The 19793-nt window shown below is 52.4% G+C and overlaps 1 protein-coding gene across 1 annotated transcript; it reads right to left on the minus strand.

Moving 5' to 3' along the window:
• Positions 1 to 286: 286 nt before the first annotated feature.
• LOC121595651 (dynein heavy chain 2, axonemal-like) lies at positions 287 to 19733 on the minus strand. The gene is made up of 24 exons (XM_041919777.1): positions 19624 to 19733; positions 18836 to 19543; positions 18319 to 18776; positions 16215 to 18252; positions 15763 to 16147; positions 15394 to 15517; positions 14082 to 14404; positions 12866 to 13997; positions 11724 to 12731; positions 11503 to 11655; positions 10414 to 11441; positions 9303 to 10292; positions 8621 to 9202; positions 8305 to 8464; positions 7466 to 7644; positions 6722 to 7381; positions 5741 to 6663; positions 5145 to 5601; positions 4214 to 5075; positions 3864 to 4091; positions 3545 to 3767; positions 1965 to 2326; positions 861 to 1331; positions 287 to 740 (listed from the first exon to the last, which is right to left on the minus strand). The coding sequence occupies exons 1-24, from the start codon at positions 19685 to 19687 to the stop codon at positions 336 to 338; spliced, it is 13923 nt and encodes a 4640-aa protein (XP_041775711.1). The 5' UTR covers positions 19688 to 19733; the 3' UTR covers positions 287 to 335.
• Between the last annotated feature and the right edge of the window lie 60 nt (positions 19734 to 19793).

Here is a 19793-nt window from a genome sequence, read left to right on the forward strand (position 1 = left end):
CTGCGAAATACTTGATGCATCCTCTTTGTTTGCCACCGGTATTGCGCCGCGCAGCATCGGGGTACGGAGCTCTAGGAAATCCATCGCCGCCCCTAGCAAGCTGCTGCCCAAACAAGCTCATTAATCATACACAATCGTACACACACATACGCCCAAGCAGGCCAATGGGAAAGCCCGTTACGACAGAAAAAGCGCGTGTTTCCGATCGGAACTAGCTGTAAACGCGTTTCGATTTTTTTTTGTAATGAATTAATTTTTAAATAAATCAACATTTCAATCGCACAACATCAAAACCAAAGCGTGTGTTTTCACTGCACAACCCAACAAAAATAGTTCTAATCGTTCAACAGCAGTGCCGTATTGAACATGTTCCAGCCCTGTTCATCCCGTTGCTCCCCGACTGGCAGTGGGAGGGAAAGAACGAAGGAATCTTCACTGCGCTCGGAACTGTAAAACACTGGACATTGGTAGGGAGCGAACGTTTCGGCTGCTCCCATTGCAACACTGCCGGCACGTCGCACGGGACGGAAGGCGACCGGTGGCATCGGGCACGTCATCTCCAGTATATCCGGCACGGCCAGTGTTTGCTTTTCCCAGTCCCAGCTCCCGTTTTCCAGCAGCAAACCCCACGCAATGAAGCCATCCTGAATCGCAATACGTTCCAGCGGTTTGTTCGTGTTAAAGATCGTCACATCCCAGCGGAGATCTTCGAACGGAACACGGTACACTTGTGCATGATGCTAAAAAACAGAGCAAGAGTGAGTGTTTTGCAGGGCGCAAAAAACAATCCCCGACATAAACAATCTTCGAATGTTTGCGTGACAATGCGTGCAAGTCCCAAAAAAAAAGCGTTGACTTACCTGTAGCACCCCGTTGAGGAAGCGCCTTGGATCGTTGAAGCGCCCAAGCACAATCTCAGCCGGAAGCTGGCCCGTTTCGGTCCAGCGGCGCAGGTAGCGCACCAGCTCCCGGAGCTGCAGCATCCAATCGGCAAGCGATAACCGAATGGTTCGTACGCACGGGCGCGTTTCCTGTGCGCCACCCTCGGCCCACCGTTTCGGGACCGTGTTCTGTTGGAGGGCGGCAAGCAGCACGCTCCAGCGACCGCTCGATTCGTCCAGCAGCTCGTTCGTTGCACCCGTCAGCATCCGCACCAGACAGTCACAGTCCGATTTGATGCGGCCAAGGATGGCATTGTAGGTGCGCACCTCGGCCAGCAGGGCCTCGCACACGGGCGTACTGTTTGCACCGGCACCCACAATGCGGAGCGCGTTCTCGTAGTCCAGGTAAACAGGAAGTGACGATAAGAGGTCCGAGACTGTTTGCTTCGTCTGCGTTTTGCCGGCGCGATGTGGTGAGAATGGAATGGAAAGAAAGACAGAGGAAAGAATTGAAAGTCGGACACGGAGTTTGTTTAAGAGGGAGGGAGGGAAGAAAAACTATAACGAAAACTAAACGCAAACGTAGCGTGAGTTCATCCTCCTCCTCTTTGTGCAACTGTACTACTTTTTTCGATACAATCTTTTTCTGTGTACTTTGTGCTGATGAAGGCAGGGTTAGGCAATCGTTTTAGATACAGAGACTCTCATAGTTTTTTTTTTCAATAAATTTTGGATGTTTGCTAATTTCTGAATTAGTCTCTCGATTGATATGTTCAAATCTGTAAATTATTTACTGTTTATAATACTTTTTTTCGGATGTTTTTCAATTAGACTATACTCTATACTATTTTGAATATTAAACTAAAGTTATTAAGCTTTAAGTCCCAACAAATATAAGTTGAATTATAAAATAGTTTTATGCAACCGAAGAATACTTTCCGGAATAAAAATTAAAAGCTCGTTACTATTGCTTGCCGACCCCTGCGACTCAGCGCAAATAAAGGACCATAAAATCACGCCCGGGAATCCCAAGGTTCTTACCCACACAAACGCTTTGCTTTACCAACATGAAAGTGTACTTACGCGCTCATGATCCTGTCCAACGTGAGGTTGCTGCTGCTGCTGTTGCTGCTGCTGTGATGGGTCCTGTCCCACTCTGGTTAGCATCTGCAGCATGTAGTCGGAGCGTGATTTCAAATATTTAATGTTTGCGTTCTCGTGCTGGCCAAAGACATCGATGCCGTCGCGGTCGGGCAGCTGGGTGGCGATGAACTCCGTGTACGTCTGGTATAGTCCGTCCCGCGGCAACCGGAACCATCCGCGCCCGAGCGACGTTGCTGTGGTAGCGGCGGCCGTCGTCAACGTCGGCGTTAAGAGTTGCGGCTGGAGCAGCTCCTCTGCGTAGATCTCGTAGATGCGCCGGTCCCAGCAAGATGCGATTTGTGCTAATTGAAATTAATTGAACAAATTTCGATTCACTTTCAGATTTTGCTCTGGTCTCGTCCGCTGACTCTCTCCATCTCTCTGCCCAATCGCTCGATTTCTATTCCCTTTCCCATTCGTGAAGAAGTGTAATTTGCAACTGTCTACAACTCTTAACCATGACATTGACCATCGGGGCCAGAGCAGGTCTGTGAGAGGCTGTACTCCCGGGACACTCATCGCTTTGACGGAGGTCTTTGACGAAAAGTGTGTTTCGATCGTTCATCTATGCTCAATTGTTTTGAATGGCCTGGCGATTTACGATCCAGTGGCGGGAAGCGGCATCGAGAAACTGGCTTTGTTTAATAATAAAATCATTATAACCCTAACCTTCCGCAGTCAATCGTTTAGAGACGATGGACGAGACACACGCACTCGAGCGCACGAATCAAAGCATCAAAAGCCAAAAATCGTCCTCCAGAGATTGAAACAGACAGCCATATCTCGATTGAGTGTGCGGTCGGCATCTTTTTGATGTGGTGTGATCATTCATAAAGAGGCGGTGGAGTGATGATATTGAAGTTTTGGAGATATTGGCTCCACCAACAGTGGGTAAAGCTCATGCAGAGTTGGCAGGGTCACATGATGTCAACTTATGACGATGGAAGAATAAACCCTTTCTAAACAGACCTTCTGTAGGCCAGCTGTTGCAATTAGCATTGATTTTAAGGCTTTGTTGGGGGAGGTCAAGTACCGGGGAAAGGAAAACAGCATCAAACTGAACGGCTTGAATGTATAATTTATAAGGAGTGGTCGTAAATGCTACATCGCAAAAGACAAATAGCTATACGACGTAATTGCTCTTCCTGTTCAAACACACTTAAGATAGTTAGCTGCAATTAGAAATTATCATCGATGACCCCATAAAAGACTTTCATCAACCAAACCTCCGGAAATGAACGAAAAAAAACAACCATCCTACATCATCAAAATACCCACCGGAACTGTGCAAAAAACATCGTACATCATCCGTAACAAGATATAAACGGGATGACCTTTTCTGATCTCCCATTTTAACCTCGCCTGACCCAACAGTGCAATTACAGACATTCCTTTCCCTAGTCGCAAATTAACCTTCCCAGCACCGAGTTTTGCTTAAATATTCTTTAACCCAACCCTCATCAGAGCCCAACCCAGCGCTCAAAACCACCGACTGCCATCCTGGCTGGACTTTCACTTACCACCGTAGCAGAGCTCCAGGGCGGCACCCTTTAAAAACTGCCAGGGCGTCGCATCGTGCTCTTGCTGCTCGTCCTCCAAATCCAAACCATGAAAATTGTCCTCGATGCTAACGTCACCGTTCCCATCGCCACGACCACCCTGGCGGCCGCGCTGAAGCCTTGGATCGACCGCTTTCTTCACAAGCAGCTTCTCCAGCCCGTACGCGAGCAAACTTTCCGCAAGCTGGAGAGCAAAAAAAAATGCCAAGAAATAAAGAAAGAATTAAATCACGGAAGGCAATATGCATCGCCGGCCTGTTCTACACCCCAAAACACCTACGCAAAAATCATTGTTGACAAAATGGTACGGTTCGAGCCAGCCGAGCTGCTGAAAGTTGTTCCGTTCGAGCAGCAGCCCGTGCAGGAACGCCATAGCAAACAGCAGACGCTTGTAGTGTGCCTCGGTGGAGGAGGTTTTGGTGGTGCTTTGCTTCATCGCCGCTGTGGCCTGTTTGAACCGTGCCTCGCCGATCTCGTCGTACAGATTGCCCATATGATGCTTGATGCCCTGTGCGATTGGAGGGGGGAGAAGAAGCAGCAAAAGAAAGAGCAATGAGCAAATTCCAAACCTCGCCCTTGATTGACAGTTTTGCCATTCCTTTCGGCGACGATTTTCCCAATACTACCTACCTTCGGCTCTTCGTATGCTAATTTGATGCAGTTTTGCAGCACCGACAGCGGCAGCGCCTCGTGCGGTTTGGAGCTGAGCCAAAGGCGGAACTTGGAGTTGGGATTGGTGCGCTTCAGGAACGCCATCACGTGGGGCAGTTGCTTCAGGAACGTTTCCGCCAGCTGACAATCGCTTACGTACAGCCAAGACTCGTCGCTAACGCATCGCTGCAGCAGCCCAACGAACGCCTCCATCCGATCCTCCGTTATGGCCAACGTTTCGAAACACTTCTTGCCACCGTCCTGCGACGAGCCCGCACCGTTCACTTTCCTTGCCAGCCGTTCGAGCTTTGCCAGCGGATTGGAGCTGCCCCGCACGAGCAGCAGTATCAGACTGTGGGCGGAAGACTCCCGGAATGCGTCCTCCAGTGTGCCCACCGGGACGCTGACGTACTTCAGGCCAAGCGTGTCCCGGGTGAAATCGTTCATGCAGCTTTCAATTAGATCCAGCCGCAAGCTACGCACGATAAGATACTTTTGGAACTTTTTCAAATTTATCTCCCAATTGCCGGGCAGGGGTGACACTTCCGGCAGTGATGACAGGTACCACTGTTTCCAGTCTTCTGGCAGTTCGGCGAAAGATTCCACTATGCCGTGAAAGCCGGGCAGTCGGTCCAGGTCGGTCAGCTGATCCCAGTGCAGATCGGACAGCCAGCTGCGGCACGGATTTTCCATCTGCTCCTGGCGATCAATTTTGCCTGCTCCGTATACCAGAAAACGAAACTCTCTTGTACTGAGCGCTTCATCGGCAAAGAGCAATCGAACGCACAGGTAGAACGCGAACAGCTTTCGATCATTTTCGAACAATCCACGAGATACAATGCTGCAGAAATGCAAAAGTTATCGAAATTTCAAACTTCAACACCAACCGCTCAAGCTACACGATCATTACCGAAACACGTTGAATGTGTGATAGTCATCGATTCGTCGCTTTCGCTCCGCAACCTGCTGTACGCGCCCACTTTTCTCCAGGGACAGCGAAAACAGTGCCTGATACCACTCCAACGAGTAGCGATACAGTGGGTTAAATAGCTGCAGATCGCCAAGGACGAGAAAGAGCAGCGCGGAACGGGCCGCACATGATCGATAAACTTCGCGGGACGTTTCGATCTCGATGCGGGTCTGTTCCGCCTGCTGCAGCCCACTCGAGACGGTTTCGAATGTCGCGCGCGAGCTTTGCAGCACCTGATACAGCTCTTCGTCCTCGAGCAGGGGTACCTTGCTTTCGTTCAAGATGCGTAGTATCTGTTCCTCCAGATCGACGAGCGTTTGCTTGTTTTGAAGAATCGTTTGCTCGAGCAGTTCTTTTCGCTCTTCAAGGGAGGGATTTTCGCTTTGTACTAGCAGACCTGTGAATAAAAAGCAGCAAGCAAGCAGTGAACGCTCGAGTGCCTCGATGGTCTAATGGACTCGCCGACATCTATAACACCACGGACCGAGGATCGAACCCCATTGTAACGCATTCTCAAACAGAGACACAAAACTTACCGAGCATTTTCATCTCCAGTCCTTCCGCTCCCAGCACGAAGCTCAGCTGATTGACCCGCTTCACCAAAGCTCCCGACATCCGCACCGACTCCTGCCCAACCAGATACAATGGATGTGCCGCTTCGTCACCCTTCTTTTGAGCTTGAGCCTTCTCACGACACGCTCCACACGTCGCCGTCACCGTGTCTCGCAGCGTGAACAACTCATCCAGCTGGCTCACATTCCTTCGGTTAACATTTTCCACCATCAATGGCGTGTGCTGCTCGAACGTTTCCACCAGCGTCGATTCACAGATTTCATCATCGAAGTCAACCAACCGAACGTTCCCCGCCAGCTCCGCGAGCAGCCACTTCTGGGCCTCCTCCTGCGGATCAACGATCAACGCGACGCGCGTACTTTTCATCAAAATGGTTGCATTTTCCGCCGAAAAATCGTCCGGCGGCAGTCCATTTTCGTGCCACCGGATCAGCACGCCGGGATCGTAAAAGAAAGATCGCAGCGAAAAGCGCTGGGTAAATGGCATTTCCGTCGTTTCCAGATCAATCAACCATTGGGATAGGAAGCTGCCACGTGTTTCAATGTTTACAGGACCCAGATAGGTAAGAAAGCCAGCGGCTAGCAGTGTGTCACCGATCAGTCTTGCGTAGCTGCCTTCCAGCTCGTTCTTGGTCCCAAGCCAGCGGGTCCGTTCGCCGGCTAGATTGTCCACCAGATTGCGAGCCCGCTCCAGCTTCAGTGCCATCTGGCGGGCGGTCTCTTCGAGCTGCAACTTTTCCGCAATCTTGGCCTCGTACTCCGCCCGCAGCTGGGCCAACTTTTCCGCCAGCTCGATCAGCTTGCGTTCGGCCGCCGCGAGTTCGTTTTGCTTCTCCAGCAGCGACGCGTTGGCTTCCTCCATTTTGCGTATCTTTGGTCCAACGAATCTAGCGAAAAAGAACATCATTAACGCACACACTTTTCGATAGTAAAGCGTTCACTTACTTGTAAACCTTGCCATAGTTGTCGATCGCCCGCACCCACAGCATCAACGATTTGGCCGCCTTCGAAACGGTACCGACCTTGTCCGGTTCCAGGTCGGGGTTTTTCACGTACCCGCTGATCGTTTTGAGCGTCCGCTCGGCGATGTTGTTCCGATCGAAGCCCTTCAGCGTGTCGAGGAACTTTTGCTCCCCGAGCTGCCGCTTCGACTCCGCCCAGGTCGGCTCCTTGCCGAGCAGTATCATCACCGCCTCCATCACCAGCTCCACCTTCGTCGGCGGCCGGCTGTACGATTTGATCTCGTTCATGTCCTTCTTGTTGAGCGAATCGAGGGCCGCGACGGCCGCGTTCAGCGCCGGCATGGCGCGCTGCAAATCGGCCCCCGCCACCTCCGCCAGCTGCTTGCACACAATCTCCTCCGCACCGATCTTGACGCGCTTGACCGACACCTCCTCCGTCTGCTCGTCCGCTTCCCGCGTTTGCTGCTCAATCTGCTCGAGAAACTCGTCCAGCTGCACCTGGAACAGGGCTATCTCGCGCTGCCGCTCCTCCAGCTCGGCCGACAGATTGGCCACCTTTAACGTCGCGTCCTCGATACGCTCGATGCCGACGCGGAACTTCCGATGCAGGGCCTGCAGCTCGTGCCGCTTCTCACGCAACACTCTGAACAAACAACAAAATTCGTAAAATAAAGGAAGTTCAAATTGTTAATCTCGCCCAAAAAAAGTAACCCAAACATGGGCTGACCTTTGGAACGTATCGAGCAGCTCGAAATACCAGCTGCAGGGTGCAATTATATTTCGCTTAGCGGCGGTCGCCAATGTCGCCTCCACCTGGACGGCGTAATGTATGCGAAACAATAAATCATGCGTCGCAATCTGAAGCCGCTCCTCGGTGCTCTGCACCAAGCTTTCTCTCCGGCGGGCCTGGAAAGAAAGACGCATTGTGTAAACATGGGGTGAATAATTTTGCCTGCTTTACAAAAAACGGACCCGGGCCAACGACGGGCAGTCCAAACGGGAGATAATAACTCAATTCAAGATGCTAAGGTCGGTCTCCCCGTGATGACAACCCGTACTCGTATCTATCTGGTAGCGATCAGACAAACTACAACTCAACTACGTTCTACCAAAGAGCCCCACCGCCCGGGCTTGTTGTACACAGCAACATGCGAAGCAGCTTCTTGATACCGTGTCCCTCCTGTTCCCCAAACCATGCGCTGTCAACATGAGTTTGTTTGCTTAATTAGTCGGCTTCTCCGTCGGTGACACAATCTTTTTTTTCTCTATCTCTTGCCATTTTTGCCTTCTTCTCGCAACTCTCGTGTCTCGCATGTAAAGAAGACACACAAAAAAATACATTTGCATAACTCCTCACAGGACCAAGAATGCTTCCCTGAAAGGAGGTTCCCATGGAGGTAACGTTTCGTTTGATCAGCCTCAAATGCAGCATCACTCATAAGCGCATTTTTGCACGTCCCGTCCGCCCAAAGATGATGACGACGAAACACACAAGACGGAGCAAAACAAAAAGGAAAAAGAGATGCTGTAAGGGAAGATGAAAAAAACAACAGTGGAACCCTTTACCTTCTTGACTGTACCATCCGCGCCCTGGATGGGCACATCGAGCGGTACGTTCCTGAGCAGGTACTTCTTGGAAATCTCCAGCAGTGATGCCTCCGGCCAGTCGTGCATGCAGTCCACGGTTAGTTCGCGCGCCAACGACGGATACCGCTGGAGAACGATTCTAACAAGCCCACCGCCGAGTGCATTAAACGAGAAGAAACAATGAGCAATGAAAGTGAAATGTTGTTGCACGATTGCGCTACTGTGCGCTGGTTACAACCTCTCCAACCCCCGGATCCAAGGTCAAGAACGGATGTACCAACAAACACACACACACCTATAAGCGCCCACTTCCAAGGGTAAGCACAGGACAAGGTGTAAATTGGCGCGTACTTTCCGCCAGTCCGGCGTGTTTGCCGTGTCTTCCGTGCCTTCGCCCGTCTTGTTTTGGCTTCCATTTGGTACCCCAACGGAGCTGTTTTCGCAAAAAAGCACGCCCAGCTCTTCACCGCCCATTATGCCGCCGAGCAGCTCCATCAGCCGTTCGTTCGGTCCCGCCTCTACAATGTCGTCCAGATTGACCAGCGCCAACACACAACCCTGCTGCTGCTGCTGCTGCTGCTGTACGCCCAGACACACTTGGAACAGGTTCAAAAATTCGCTCTCAACCGTTTCCGGCCCATCCCGTGCCGTTACGCTCATCCGATGGTACGTGATCGGCCTGTGCACTGCGAGCCGGGCTGCGAGCTGGCAAACCACCGTCCGACCGCCACCGGGGAGACCCATCAGCATCGAGCCGATGCGCCCGAGCCGCACATTGCGCAGCACTTTCGTCGCGTGTTCTATGGCTTCTCGGTGAATGAGGAGGTTTTTCGTGGAATCGTCCGAAACTTCAGCCCAGCGCTCCTCGGTTCGAAGTCTAACAAACGGAGGGGGTAAGAAGAGAAATGCATTTAATGTAATTCTTTCCCTTCCACCACCACTCCACCCTTCTAAACCCTTTTCAAAGCTCAAATTACATCAATTGATTAATATCCCGCACGTCCTCGTGCGGATTCGTGGTCGGAGTTTCGGTCCGCGCCAGCAGATCGGTGAAGATTGGGCTCTGATTGTTCGGGCAGAGGCCGTGCAGCGTTACCTCGTAGTGGCCCGACACGGTTTCGTTCAGCAGCTCGTAGTACCGTCTGTGATCCGTCCGCTCCAGCCGGTCCCACGTTTCCCGGTAGCACTCGTGTATCCACAGCCGCAGCAGCGTCGCCTTTTCCGCGAGATAAGCGTCCCGGGCAACGGCATCGCCGAGACAATGGCACACCGCCCGCACTATGGAGGCGATTGTCTCGAGCGAAAACTGGTAGCGCAGCCGGGCCGGCGTGGGCGGAAGTCGTCGCGTGAGGCGCCCGACAAAGTCTACCGTCGCTGGCGCCAGCAGCCTGAGCACGGCAGCGTGCTGTTGCTGTTGCGCCGGCACGGTGGTCCGTATCATATCGGTGAAGATTTGCCCGAGCTGCTCGTCGCCCGCCGGTGTCATGATCAGTAGATGACATTTGTTCAGCAAACTTTGCATGACGGGTTGGGTTGGCGTGTGACAACGGTGCAGCCGCATGGCGAGCACCGTTTGACACTGCTCGATGCGCATCGAGGTGCTGCCGCCCGGTTCGTGCCATTCGCCCGTATCGCAAAAGCCACGCGTAAACTCATCCACCGCGTACGGGTTTGAGACGGACGTGTGCAGATCGTCGAAAAAGCAGACCATTTGTTTGCGGTCTGCCGGATAGAGGCGAGCTTTCATGACTTTTAGCGCGTGGCAACGCAGCCGATTGCGTAGCTGGCGTATTGTGGTGCGTTGCGTTAGAACGATCCGCATCGAGGACCAGTGTGCGGGGTCGAGCGCGGTTAAAATGGCTTTCACTAGGACGGACTTTCCAACGGACGTTTCGCTTGCGAGCAGCACGGGTGCACCATTCCGCATCAGGGCACGCACGAGAAATTCATGCGCGATCGTGTGAGCACTGTGGAAAAGAAAAGGAAGAAAAAATACTGAGAACATTTCATTTGGGGCGTCATTTCCGCGTTGACGCAAACGCCCCAGAAACATTCCATCGACCAGTGGGATAGTCAAGTTTGACATACCTCCGATAAATGCATTCCCCTACTGCACCGTTCACCGACAGCTCGGCCGGCAGCTTTGTCTCCCACGGTCGCCACGCGCCCTCCGGAAGGTCAACGTAGAACTGGTAAACGTTCCCCTTCAACGGATAGCCCGCCTCGGGATGCTGTTCGCGCAGAAACAGATCATATTTACCCCGGCTACCATCAGCATCATCCAGCGAGCCGGCGATGGACCAAACGGCACAGAAAAAGAACACCTTCCCCAGCGCCTCCGACCACCGCTCGAGCTGCTCCTCGCCCGTCTGCGGGCGGAATATTTTGCTCGTATCGAATGGTGCAAGCAAACTATCACACAGCTGACAGAATGTACGCACCACCGACACGTCCCCGATGTTCGCCACCGTCCGACACTCGGACCGGCGGAAGGAAAGCAGCCCCGCCATATACTTCTCCACCAGCGTCTGCAATCGCTGGCGCAGCAACAGCTCGCCCTTCTGCTCCAGCCAAACGTGCACCAGCGCGGACCAGCCGAGATCATCGGCACCGAGGTGCACGAGGGCGAAATGTGACACCAGCGAGGGCGTTACTCTATCAAGCGGCCCGACGCACTCGACGATCACTTTCACGCCACGGTCAGGGCCGCCGCTGGACGACGACGCCGCACTAATCGGGGTAAAATCGCAGCCCATATAGTGCCCGGGCCGCAGTGCCAGCTGGGCGATGCAATCGATCCATTCGCCGCACGGCACGGCATCGAATATCAAACACTTTCTACCAGCGGTGCACTCTTCCGAGCCGGGCGGCGGATGCAGGCACGCCCCGATGACGCTGTCCAGCCAGCCGCGATCGAATGCGGCCGGGTGGGAGGAATGGCGGAGAGTGGCTGGGAGGATGCGGGTCGGTTCGTAGGCGGGCTTCGATATGGCAAGGGCGATACCGATGCAGGCACTTTTGCCCGTACCGGCCGCTCCCGTCACCACTATCGGGCGTCCGTCGGCGAGAAGGGCCTGATGGAGCAGCAGTACCTTGTCAATCATACCGTCTGAAAGCTGTAAATGTTAAAGAAGATGAGATTTGTTGGCTGTGGTTATCAGATTTACTGCTAATTACCCTGAAATGCATTGCTTTTGCCTGATTTTGCACAACCTCTTTCAGCTCATCTTCGTTGCTTTGCGATTGTGGAGCAAATGGACCGAAAACAAGCACCAAATTACGATGGCAGTTCCGCATTTCCGCCTCAGAAAAGCAACCCTGGAAAGTATTCTGCAAACGGATAATTGTACTCTCCATTATTTCCTCTCTAAAATGTTTACACTCCTTCGACTACTCACGCAGAACGCAGCCAGAAACGCTCGCTTCTCCTCGCTCCAGTCACGCACTGACAGTTCATCCGCTTTGTTTACATCCGCCGCTGACGTTTGTTGCACAAGCCGCCCGGCCTCGACGACATGTTTTAGTTGCCGCAGTGAAAACATCCCTCCCTCGGCAAAGTACGGACTGGATAGTTTCATTTGCCGAAGAAATAGTTCGAAAAGTTTCGCAATTCGTGCACTGTGATCGTAACCGGCCAGCCACAGCCACGCTTCCAGCACTTTCGACCGATCGACGGAGGTTATGTGTACCAGGCGGAACAATGTTCGGTCCAGCTCTTGTGGCGCCATTTTGCGACCCAAACCGGAACTGGTGAGTGCAAACAGCCGAAAGCGACCGGATCGTTCTTCCCAGCTTAACTTTCGCTTTGTCGTTATCGATTTTCGTACGGCCATGGCCGTTTCCCGAGCGTTGTCAGCGATTTGGGTTACGATGGTGCTTGGCAAGCGCTCGAAGCACCGCAACAGCAACCATCCTCCGACCATTTTCACCCCACGCACCATGCGCATCATGTCCTCCGGGGTGGAGCTTGTGTCACACTCCAGTGTCAGCAGAAACACACCGACCGAGTGGGCCAAACTCTCCAGCAGCACCTGCCGGCCGCAGCATCCACCGGAAGTGCCGAGCAGGAGGGGAATTTGGCGTAATTTTAGCGCACACACCGTGGCCATTCGTGCCCGCTCGCTTACTGGTGTGAGCAGCATCGGTTCGGTGGAGCGTTTGCATTCGTACCCGTAGGCAAAGCGGGTGTCAAACAGCTGGATCACGCATTTTCGACCCGGCGGATAGCAGTGCGAGTGCAACTGGCATACCCACTCGAACGTTTCCAGCCCGTGGAGCTCCTTCCGACGACACAGCCGCTCGATCAGATCTCTTGCATTTAGTTCGAGAATTAACAGATCGTACAGCTTCTTACACTGCCAGCGTTCGCTGCACGTGCGTGCCGAAGCCGTCAGTTCTTGAAGTAGCTGAGGGAAGCAGACAAGGCACATGCAGTAAGTATTTAACAACGACGATCGTGAAATTTATATCCCATGATGCTAAAACACATCAAACGACGTTGCAGATTGAAAACCGACAGCAGGATACCATCGCTACATACCTTTGTGTGTAGCGCGCGTAACATTTTCAACGGTTTCTTGGTACCGAGCAGACTGCACTGCACCAAGGCATTCCTGGTATGCAGCGTTTGCTGCAGCTCGACACTCTTCAGGCACAGCTGCAGCGGCCAGCTGCGCAGCCAGCCCGTCTCGACCCGCTTGAAGTAGTTCCTCCGTAGGGCGGTGTGGCAGCTCCACAATAAATCACGCATCGCATCGCGAATGTGACATTCGAGCTGGTTCATGAGCTCAGCCACACCATCCGGCCCGGGTCGTGCATCGGGGAGCGGGGACGATCCAACGAACGGGACGTACTCGTCATCCCCCGTGTACACTCCCACCACGCCCGGCGGGACCGCCTTGCCCCGATCGAGCAGATGAAACCGGGCCACGTTTTCGTACAGCAGCGGCAACGATTGCTCCAGCTGGGCGTACTTGAGCGGCGCAGCGATCAGCCCGATCAGCTGCCGGTCGGAGAGCAGGTAAAAGCGCGGGAAAACGGCACGCTGCTCGCGCAGCACCTCACCCAGCGTGTCCGCCTGCTGATTGAGCCGCTTGCGGACCGACTCCAGCTCGGCGATAAATTCTTGCCCCACCGGGCACACGTCCTCCACCAGCCGGGCCGTCGAGAGGTAGCGCATCAGTTCACACCACTGCGCAAAGGCGGCGCGAAACCCATCGTTGAACGCGTCCAGCTTGGAGCCGGGCGCTGTGCCGCGGCTGATCCGGTGCAGCTCGTGCAGCGTTCGACACTCGGCCACCATGCGCACGACGATCTCGAGCATCTCGTCCAGCAGGCCGACCGTGTGCTCCCAGTAATCGATCAGCGCCTGGTACGGATGGCGATGGGGCGATCGACGCAAGCGATTTATGATCCCGATGTTGTCCGCCAGCGTTCGGAAGTGGGTGGCCGGGTTGCGCAGTTCCAGAAAGCCACCACCGCCCGCTGGCTGCCGGATGGTGAATTCAATTGCGCGGACACGCAACGCAACCGCTTCGAGGTCGAGCTCTACCTCGTGCTCTTTGCGGGCGGCGTAGCACAGGTCCAGGAGCGGTTCCTCGTAGCTGTACAGTGCCAGCGCGGTCATCGTCTGGAAGCTGCACTGTACGCCCGGTAGCTCTGGGGCATCTTCGCTACAAACACATCGCAATTTGAGCACATGGAGGGCGCGGGTAAGTTTCTTTTATTTGCTCCAATTCGCAACTGAATGTACTTACCACATTGCAATTTCCTTCACCTTCTGCCAGTGGCGCTCCTGCATGAAGGAGGCGCGCATCGTGCACACGATCGTAACCGTCGTGCAGAAGTGGGCGATTTCTGCTCCCACCCGGTGGAACACATCGAACTCTTCTTGACTGATGGGACCGTCCGCTAGCAGTGCGTACGCTTGCCGAAAGTGGCCCGACAGCATGTGCAGATCGATCTCGTCCGCGGTGCTATAGGTTTCGGCCATGATACGGTCCCGCTCGATACGCCACTCCTTCACCAGCATCCACACCTGGCGCAGATTTTCTAGTTTTGAGCGAATTTCTTGTAGAGCCTAACGGTGAGGTAAGTGTTTAGCATTTACAGGGTTTCCCACGATTTATTGGTCAGTTCCCATGATTTTTTGGTGCGTTCCCACGATTTTTTGACCGTATCCCATAGATTTTTGGTTCGTTCCCATAATTTATTGGTATTTTCCGATTGGATATCAATACAATTGGACCACAAAATTCTGGTAAACGGCCAAAAAATCGTGGGAACGCACCAAAAAAATATGAGAACCCACCAAAAAATGATGGGAACCAACCAATAAATCGTGGGAAACCCTGTAAACAGTACAATTATTTTCTTGCTAAATGGTTCTTATTCGGATCTTATTCGGATCTCAGCTATCAATATCTAAGAACACTTTTATTTTCTTATTTTATCGATTCCTAAGATTGTTTTTATACTTTCTTTCACTGTTTCCATCGACACTAAATTAGAATTTGGCGTGACTGTTCTAATTCAAGCTTTTAGTTGTACGTGTGAATTACTGTCTACGATGACCCATTTGTCTATAAAAACATGAGCAAATCGTCATTCAAGTAAGAGCAAAGTGCAACTACGTGCAAAGAATTAAAACGAAAATTAGATCACGCAATTCACATCCTGTCGGTAGATGCATTCTCAGTAAATGGCTAACTACACAGCCGCTTTAGCTTAACGAGACACAAGTCTAAACATCGTTACAGTACGATTAAAGCAGCGTTGTTTTTCGCCATTTAACGATTGTAACTAATATTAACCGTCTAAATCATTAGCAACGGCATTCCCGATTGAATCGGAACAAAATGTTAGCCAGTTGATGCTGTAGAGAGCATTTCCCATCCACTTCACACCAACCAATGCCAATGGTTGTGTGTGTATGTACCGACTCGGCTGCACTTTACCCCAGAGAACAATGGCATTGGGGAAGTAAAACGCCTGCCAAGCTGCAAAAGGGGCATGGTTGGCAGGGGAAGCAAAAGAGGAATAAAATAATGACCATAGCATAGAACTTACGGGCAACCGCACATAATCGACACCGAGCAACCGCATCCGCTCCTCGATCTCGCGCTCGCGGCGTTCTAACTCTTCCAATTGCATCATTAAACGGTCAATTGCTTCGAACGCTTCGTCCGGAGTCCTACGGGAATGGCAATAGAAATAAAAAACGCACACATACACAACAGGCGCAGCGCAGCGACATAACAAAGAAAAGTTTTTCCTCCCAATCCCCGCACCCGTTTGACTCCCGTCGGCATGTGCCTGGTTCCAACGCGAAACCATTAGACACGCTGCCCTGCCATGGAAGGGGTCATAAACTAAGCCCCCCGTAATATTGCAGCGGTTCGTCATTTTGTCCAACCCTCGCCCTGCCCACACGCTTACGAGTCCTCCGCGGTGGGCATCTCTTCGCGCAGCATCTTGAGCATCTCCAGTGCGTCCACCTTGAGCGCGTCGGCCGCTCCGGTCATCGACAGCTTGAACTGATCCTGGTAGTTTTCGATCTGCTCCCGGATCGCCTTCAGATCGGCCCGGTACTGGGCCCAGATCTGGTCGATGTTGTGGCGCAGCGCGTACGCTTCCGGCAGCAGATCGGCGACGTACTTTTCCAGCACCACAAAGTACTTGAGGATGATGGCGATTTCCTGCTCCTTGGCGGGCAGCTCGTCGTAGCAAACCTGGTACCGCTCCTCCAGCCGCTTCAGCTCGTACACTTCCAGCGGCTCGTGGTGAAGCTCTTCTATATTTTGCTGCAAAATTTTGTTGAAATCTGTGCACGAGAACCGAACCTTTGCAATTAGTTCAGGAAGTCTTCACTGATTTTGGGGCATACTTACCGATGATTTTGCCATACGCGATGCACTTCAGATACTCGATATAGTTCGTCTGCCACTCGGCAATGTGACCGGTGAGGGCGTACTTCAGCTTCAGCGCATCAATCTCCACGCTGCGGCACACCACAAAATCGCCCTGCGTCGAGAGCTGATTTTGCAGCTCCTCAAACTTTTCAATGTTCTTCTGGAACGCTTCCGACGTCATGGCCGTCAGCTTGAAGCGCTCAATGAACGCCGCCTTGTCGACGCACCAGAACGGCCGAAACACGTTCCATTTGGACTGGTAGGTGCGCAGCAGCCGTACCGTGTCGTTGATCGTTTCATCGATCGAACGCGAGATCTGCAGGTACTCCGAATGTTCCAGCAGCTGCAGATAGAAGCTACGCTCTCCACTGTCCAGCTGGTAGCGCCGGGCCATGCTCGGAACCGGGCGAATCGTCAGACAAACTTCCTCCACCAGGCGGCGCAGCGTCTGCTCGACCACTTCCACCGACGGTTCATAAACGGCGCCTTCCCGCTTCAACAGTATCTCTATCATCAGTATCGGACAGGCATGGACGTTCTCGATTGCCGTCTGAACACCACGCAGCGTGTTGAGTGTGCATGTGAAGATGGCCGCCCGCAGCAGCTTGTCAATTTTGTGCAGATACTGCTCCCAAATGCTGCCCATCTTGCGTATGTTCGACCCGAGACTGTCGTACACGTTAAATATGTGCTGGCTCACCTCCGTCAGCACCTCGAGCAGCTCTGTAAAAACAGCCTTCTTCTGCTCGGCCACACCGGTCATCAGTTGCGCCACGCTGACCGGATGTTGCTGCTGCTCGAACCGAACGAAAATCATTGCGTAGATTCGTTCTACGAGCGATACGATTTTGTGATTCTCGCGCTTGTACAGCTCGATCAGTTCGAGCAGCTCGCGCACATTCACCACGTACCCCTCGATGAACTCACTCAAATCCTCCTCCCAGGTAAGCTTACTGCGCATCGGCTCCAACTTCCGCTCCGTTTGCTGAATCATGGGCTTAAAAAACAGCCGCTCCTTGTCCGAGATAGACGAAACGACCCCATTGAAGTACAGCACCAACCGCAACACGTTGTCAAATGTGAGCCGCGTGTTTTCATGCTTCTCCAGGTCCAGGCTCATCGGGATGTTCACGCCGAGCGTTTTGAAGTAGTACGCCTCATCGAACAGTACCAACAGTCGACGCTCAATGTTCACCTCGAACAGACCCGGCCGGAGATTGCTTCTACAGATAAGATTACGATGATACCAGGACGCCATCTCGGTGGTGATCGATTTGCTCCAAGAGTCGCTAAAACCTTTCAGAGCCGCCTTCACCTGCTTCTCGCACGCTTCGTACAGTGCCAGCACCTCTTCCTGCTGGGGATGCTCCGGAAAGAAGCGACAGTTTACAATAAGTGTGCGCAAATGTGTCAGATGATCAAATCGCATCTTCAGCACGGCATAACGACCAGCGTGCGGTGGCAGCAGCGCAGGATACTCGGCTATACCGGACGAAATGTCCTTCGACAGCTGCATAATCTCCTCATTCAGCATGCCCCACACTTCGCCAATTTTGCGCATGAAGCTTTCGCGAATGTTTTCCCGCTTGTAAAAGTTCAGCAGCGTTACGAGCACGTTCAGCTTTTCCTCCAAATTCTCCGACATCAGGAACACGTTCGACAGCAAGTTTTCTATAATGTCGTCCAGGCTTTTGAGCATCTCCCGGAACTCGCCCACGTACCGGTACCAGTCTTTGTTGTTAATGTCCAATATCGTACTGCCGACCGACTCGATCGTCTCCAGGGCATTGTGGAAGATGCGCTCCACCTGCTCACAGCGTCGCTCAAACTCGTCCGCATTGTTGCAAAAGAAGCGATACGAGGTGTAGGACGTACTGTCCGCGTACTTGCCGAAGATGAGCATCGCGTCACAGATTTCCAAGATATCGTGTAGCCGTTGCAGAAACGCATTGATGCGATTGAAGATGGCGGCGTAATCCAGATTCCACGTGAACTCATCCTTAAAGTGCTCCAACATCTATGGAGAAAGGAAGTTTAATTTAAAAACTTTTTCTTGGACTGAGATCCACTTATTTATGCTTACCTCCTCGTAAATGATTTTGTAGGATTCGCAACATTCAATCTTCATGCGACACACCTCAATGCCGTACCGTGGTGCTCCCGAAAGAATACGCTCGATGTCAATGCCTCGCATACAGCAGGCCACGATTTCGTTGCTAAGGTACAGAAACAGTTTCGTAATGCTTTCGTCCCTGTTTAGATGGCTGGATTCTTGTCCAATGAAGCGAATGATATGCATCACGTAGATCATCTGCGAACAAAAGTCGTCCCCGGTCTCCAGCGTCCCAATTGCAAAGCACGGATCGACCAACAGCTTCAGAAAGGGAATGTTCGACTCGGCGATTTCAATTTCCTTATCCAAATCCTCCAGCACGTCCTTGAGATGCTTTATGTAGAGCGATTGGGCGAGCTCGAGAATGCGAACGATGTGCTGCACATTGGGGCCCTTGAATTGAAGCCGCAAGGCTGACAGCACCTCATCTGTGGGTGGGATTAATTATAAAACCCAAAAGTATCTCCTCTCATTCGCCCATACTTACGCCGATAAAGCCAAAAGCTGTACTCATCCGATGGGCACACGAGATCGTCCGGCACGAAATGCTGCGTATCGCTCAGCGTAGCCCTAATTTGCCCCGTCCAGTCAATCACTACCGCTTCGAGCCGCTTGATTGTCGAACGATTAAGCACTACCTCCTGCACCTCCATATCGGAACCCTCGCGTGGCACGTACAGCAGCGTAATACCCGACAGCTTGTAGTGCAGCTCAGTAAGGTACGTCATGAACGCATTAAACCCATTGATGATGTTTGCCTTTACGTTTTCCGACCAATCCGCGTTCGACAGTATCATCGGCCCATACACCTGCTCCAGTATGACCAGCAGCGAGCCTTCGATGTCACCGTGGAGCGTCCCGAACATGATGTCATCGTGGAACCGCTCCAGCACATTGAACAGTTGATCCTGCTCGCGCATAAAGTACATCAGATCGTTGATGGGACAGAGCGGGAACGCTAGCGATGCGGACAACCGATTGCCGTCGTAAAAGATAAACAGCAACGGATTGTTCACGTCCGTCAGCCACAGTTTGATCGTTTCGGACACCTCCTCGTTAAAGTCCTGGTCGTCGTAATCGAACAGAATAATCATGCCGCGGATGGAGCCCACCAACGTTTCAAGATCCTCATCGGAATAAGCGGGTTTGTCGATTTCTTCCACCGCTTCGACCACTTCTTCTACCACCTTTTTTCCTGTAGGTTTTTGAGAGAAAAGCATGAATAATGTTAACATTAAAGAACCAGAATTCAAAGCTATAGCTCGTTCACCTTACCTTCATCGCTGGAGTCAGTTAGACTCGAAATTTCACTCATATCACCTTCGTGTTCGGTAGCCATTTCACTTGTAAATGCTTCCTTTTTGACCGGCAGTTGCTGATTGAATGAAGACCTGCCAGACAATTCTCAGTGAAAATCTGACCGTCTTGTTTGTAGCTACAACAAA

Source organism: Anopheles merus, chromosome 3R (assembly GCF_017562075.2).
Source record: "Anopheles merus strain MAF chromosome 3R, AmerM5.1, whole genome shotgun sequence".
NCBI lineage: Eukaryota > Metazoa > Arthropoda > Insecta > Diptera > Culicidae > Anopheles > Anopheles merus.

Excerpts from the sequence above, each read along its gene's own strand:
- LOC121595651 (XM_041919777.1), bottom strand. The coding sequence starts at position 19,687 with ATGGCTACCGAACACGAAGGTGATATGAGTGAAATTTCGAGTCTAACT. Across the intron at positions 6,664-6,721 it reads AACTATGGCAAGGTTTACAA|ATTCGTTGGACCAAAGATAC; the intron begins GTAAGTGAACGC and ends CTTTTTCGCTAG. Across the intron at positions 3,768-3,863 it reads TTGTCAACAATGATTTTTGC|CTTGCGGAAAGTTTGCTCGC; the intron begins GTAGGTGTTTTG and ends TTTGCTCTCCAG.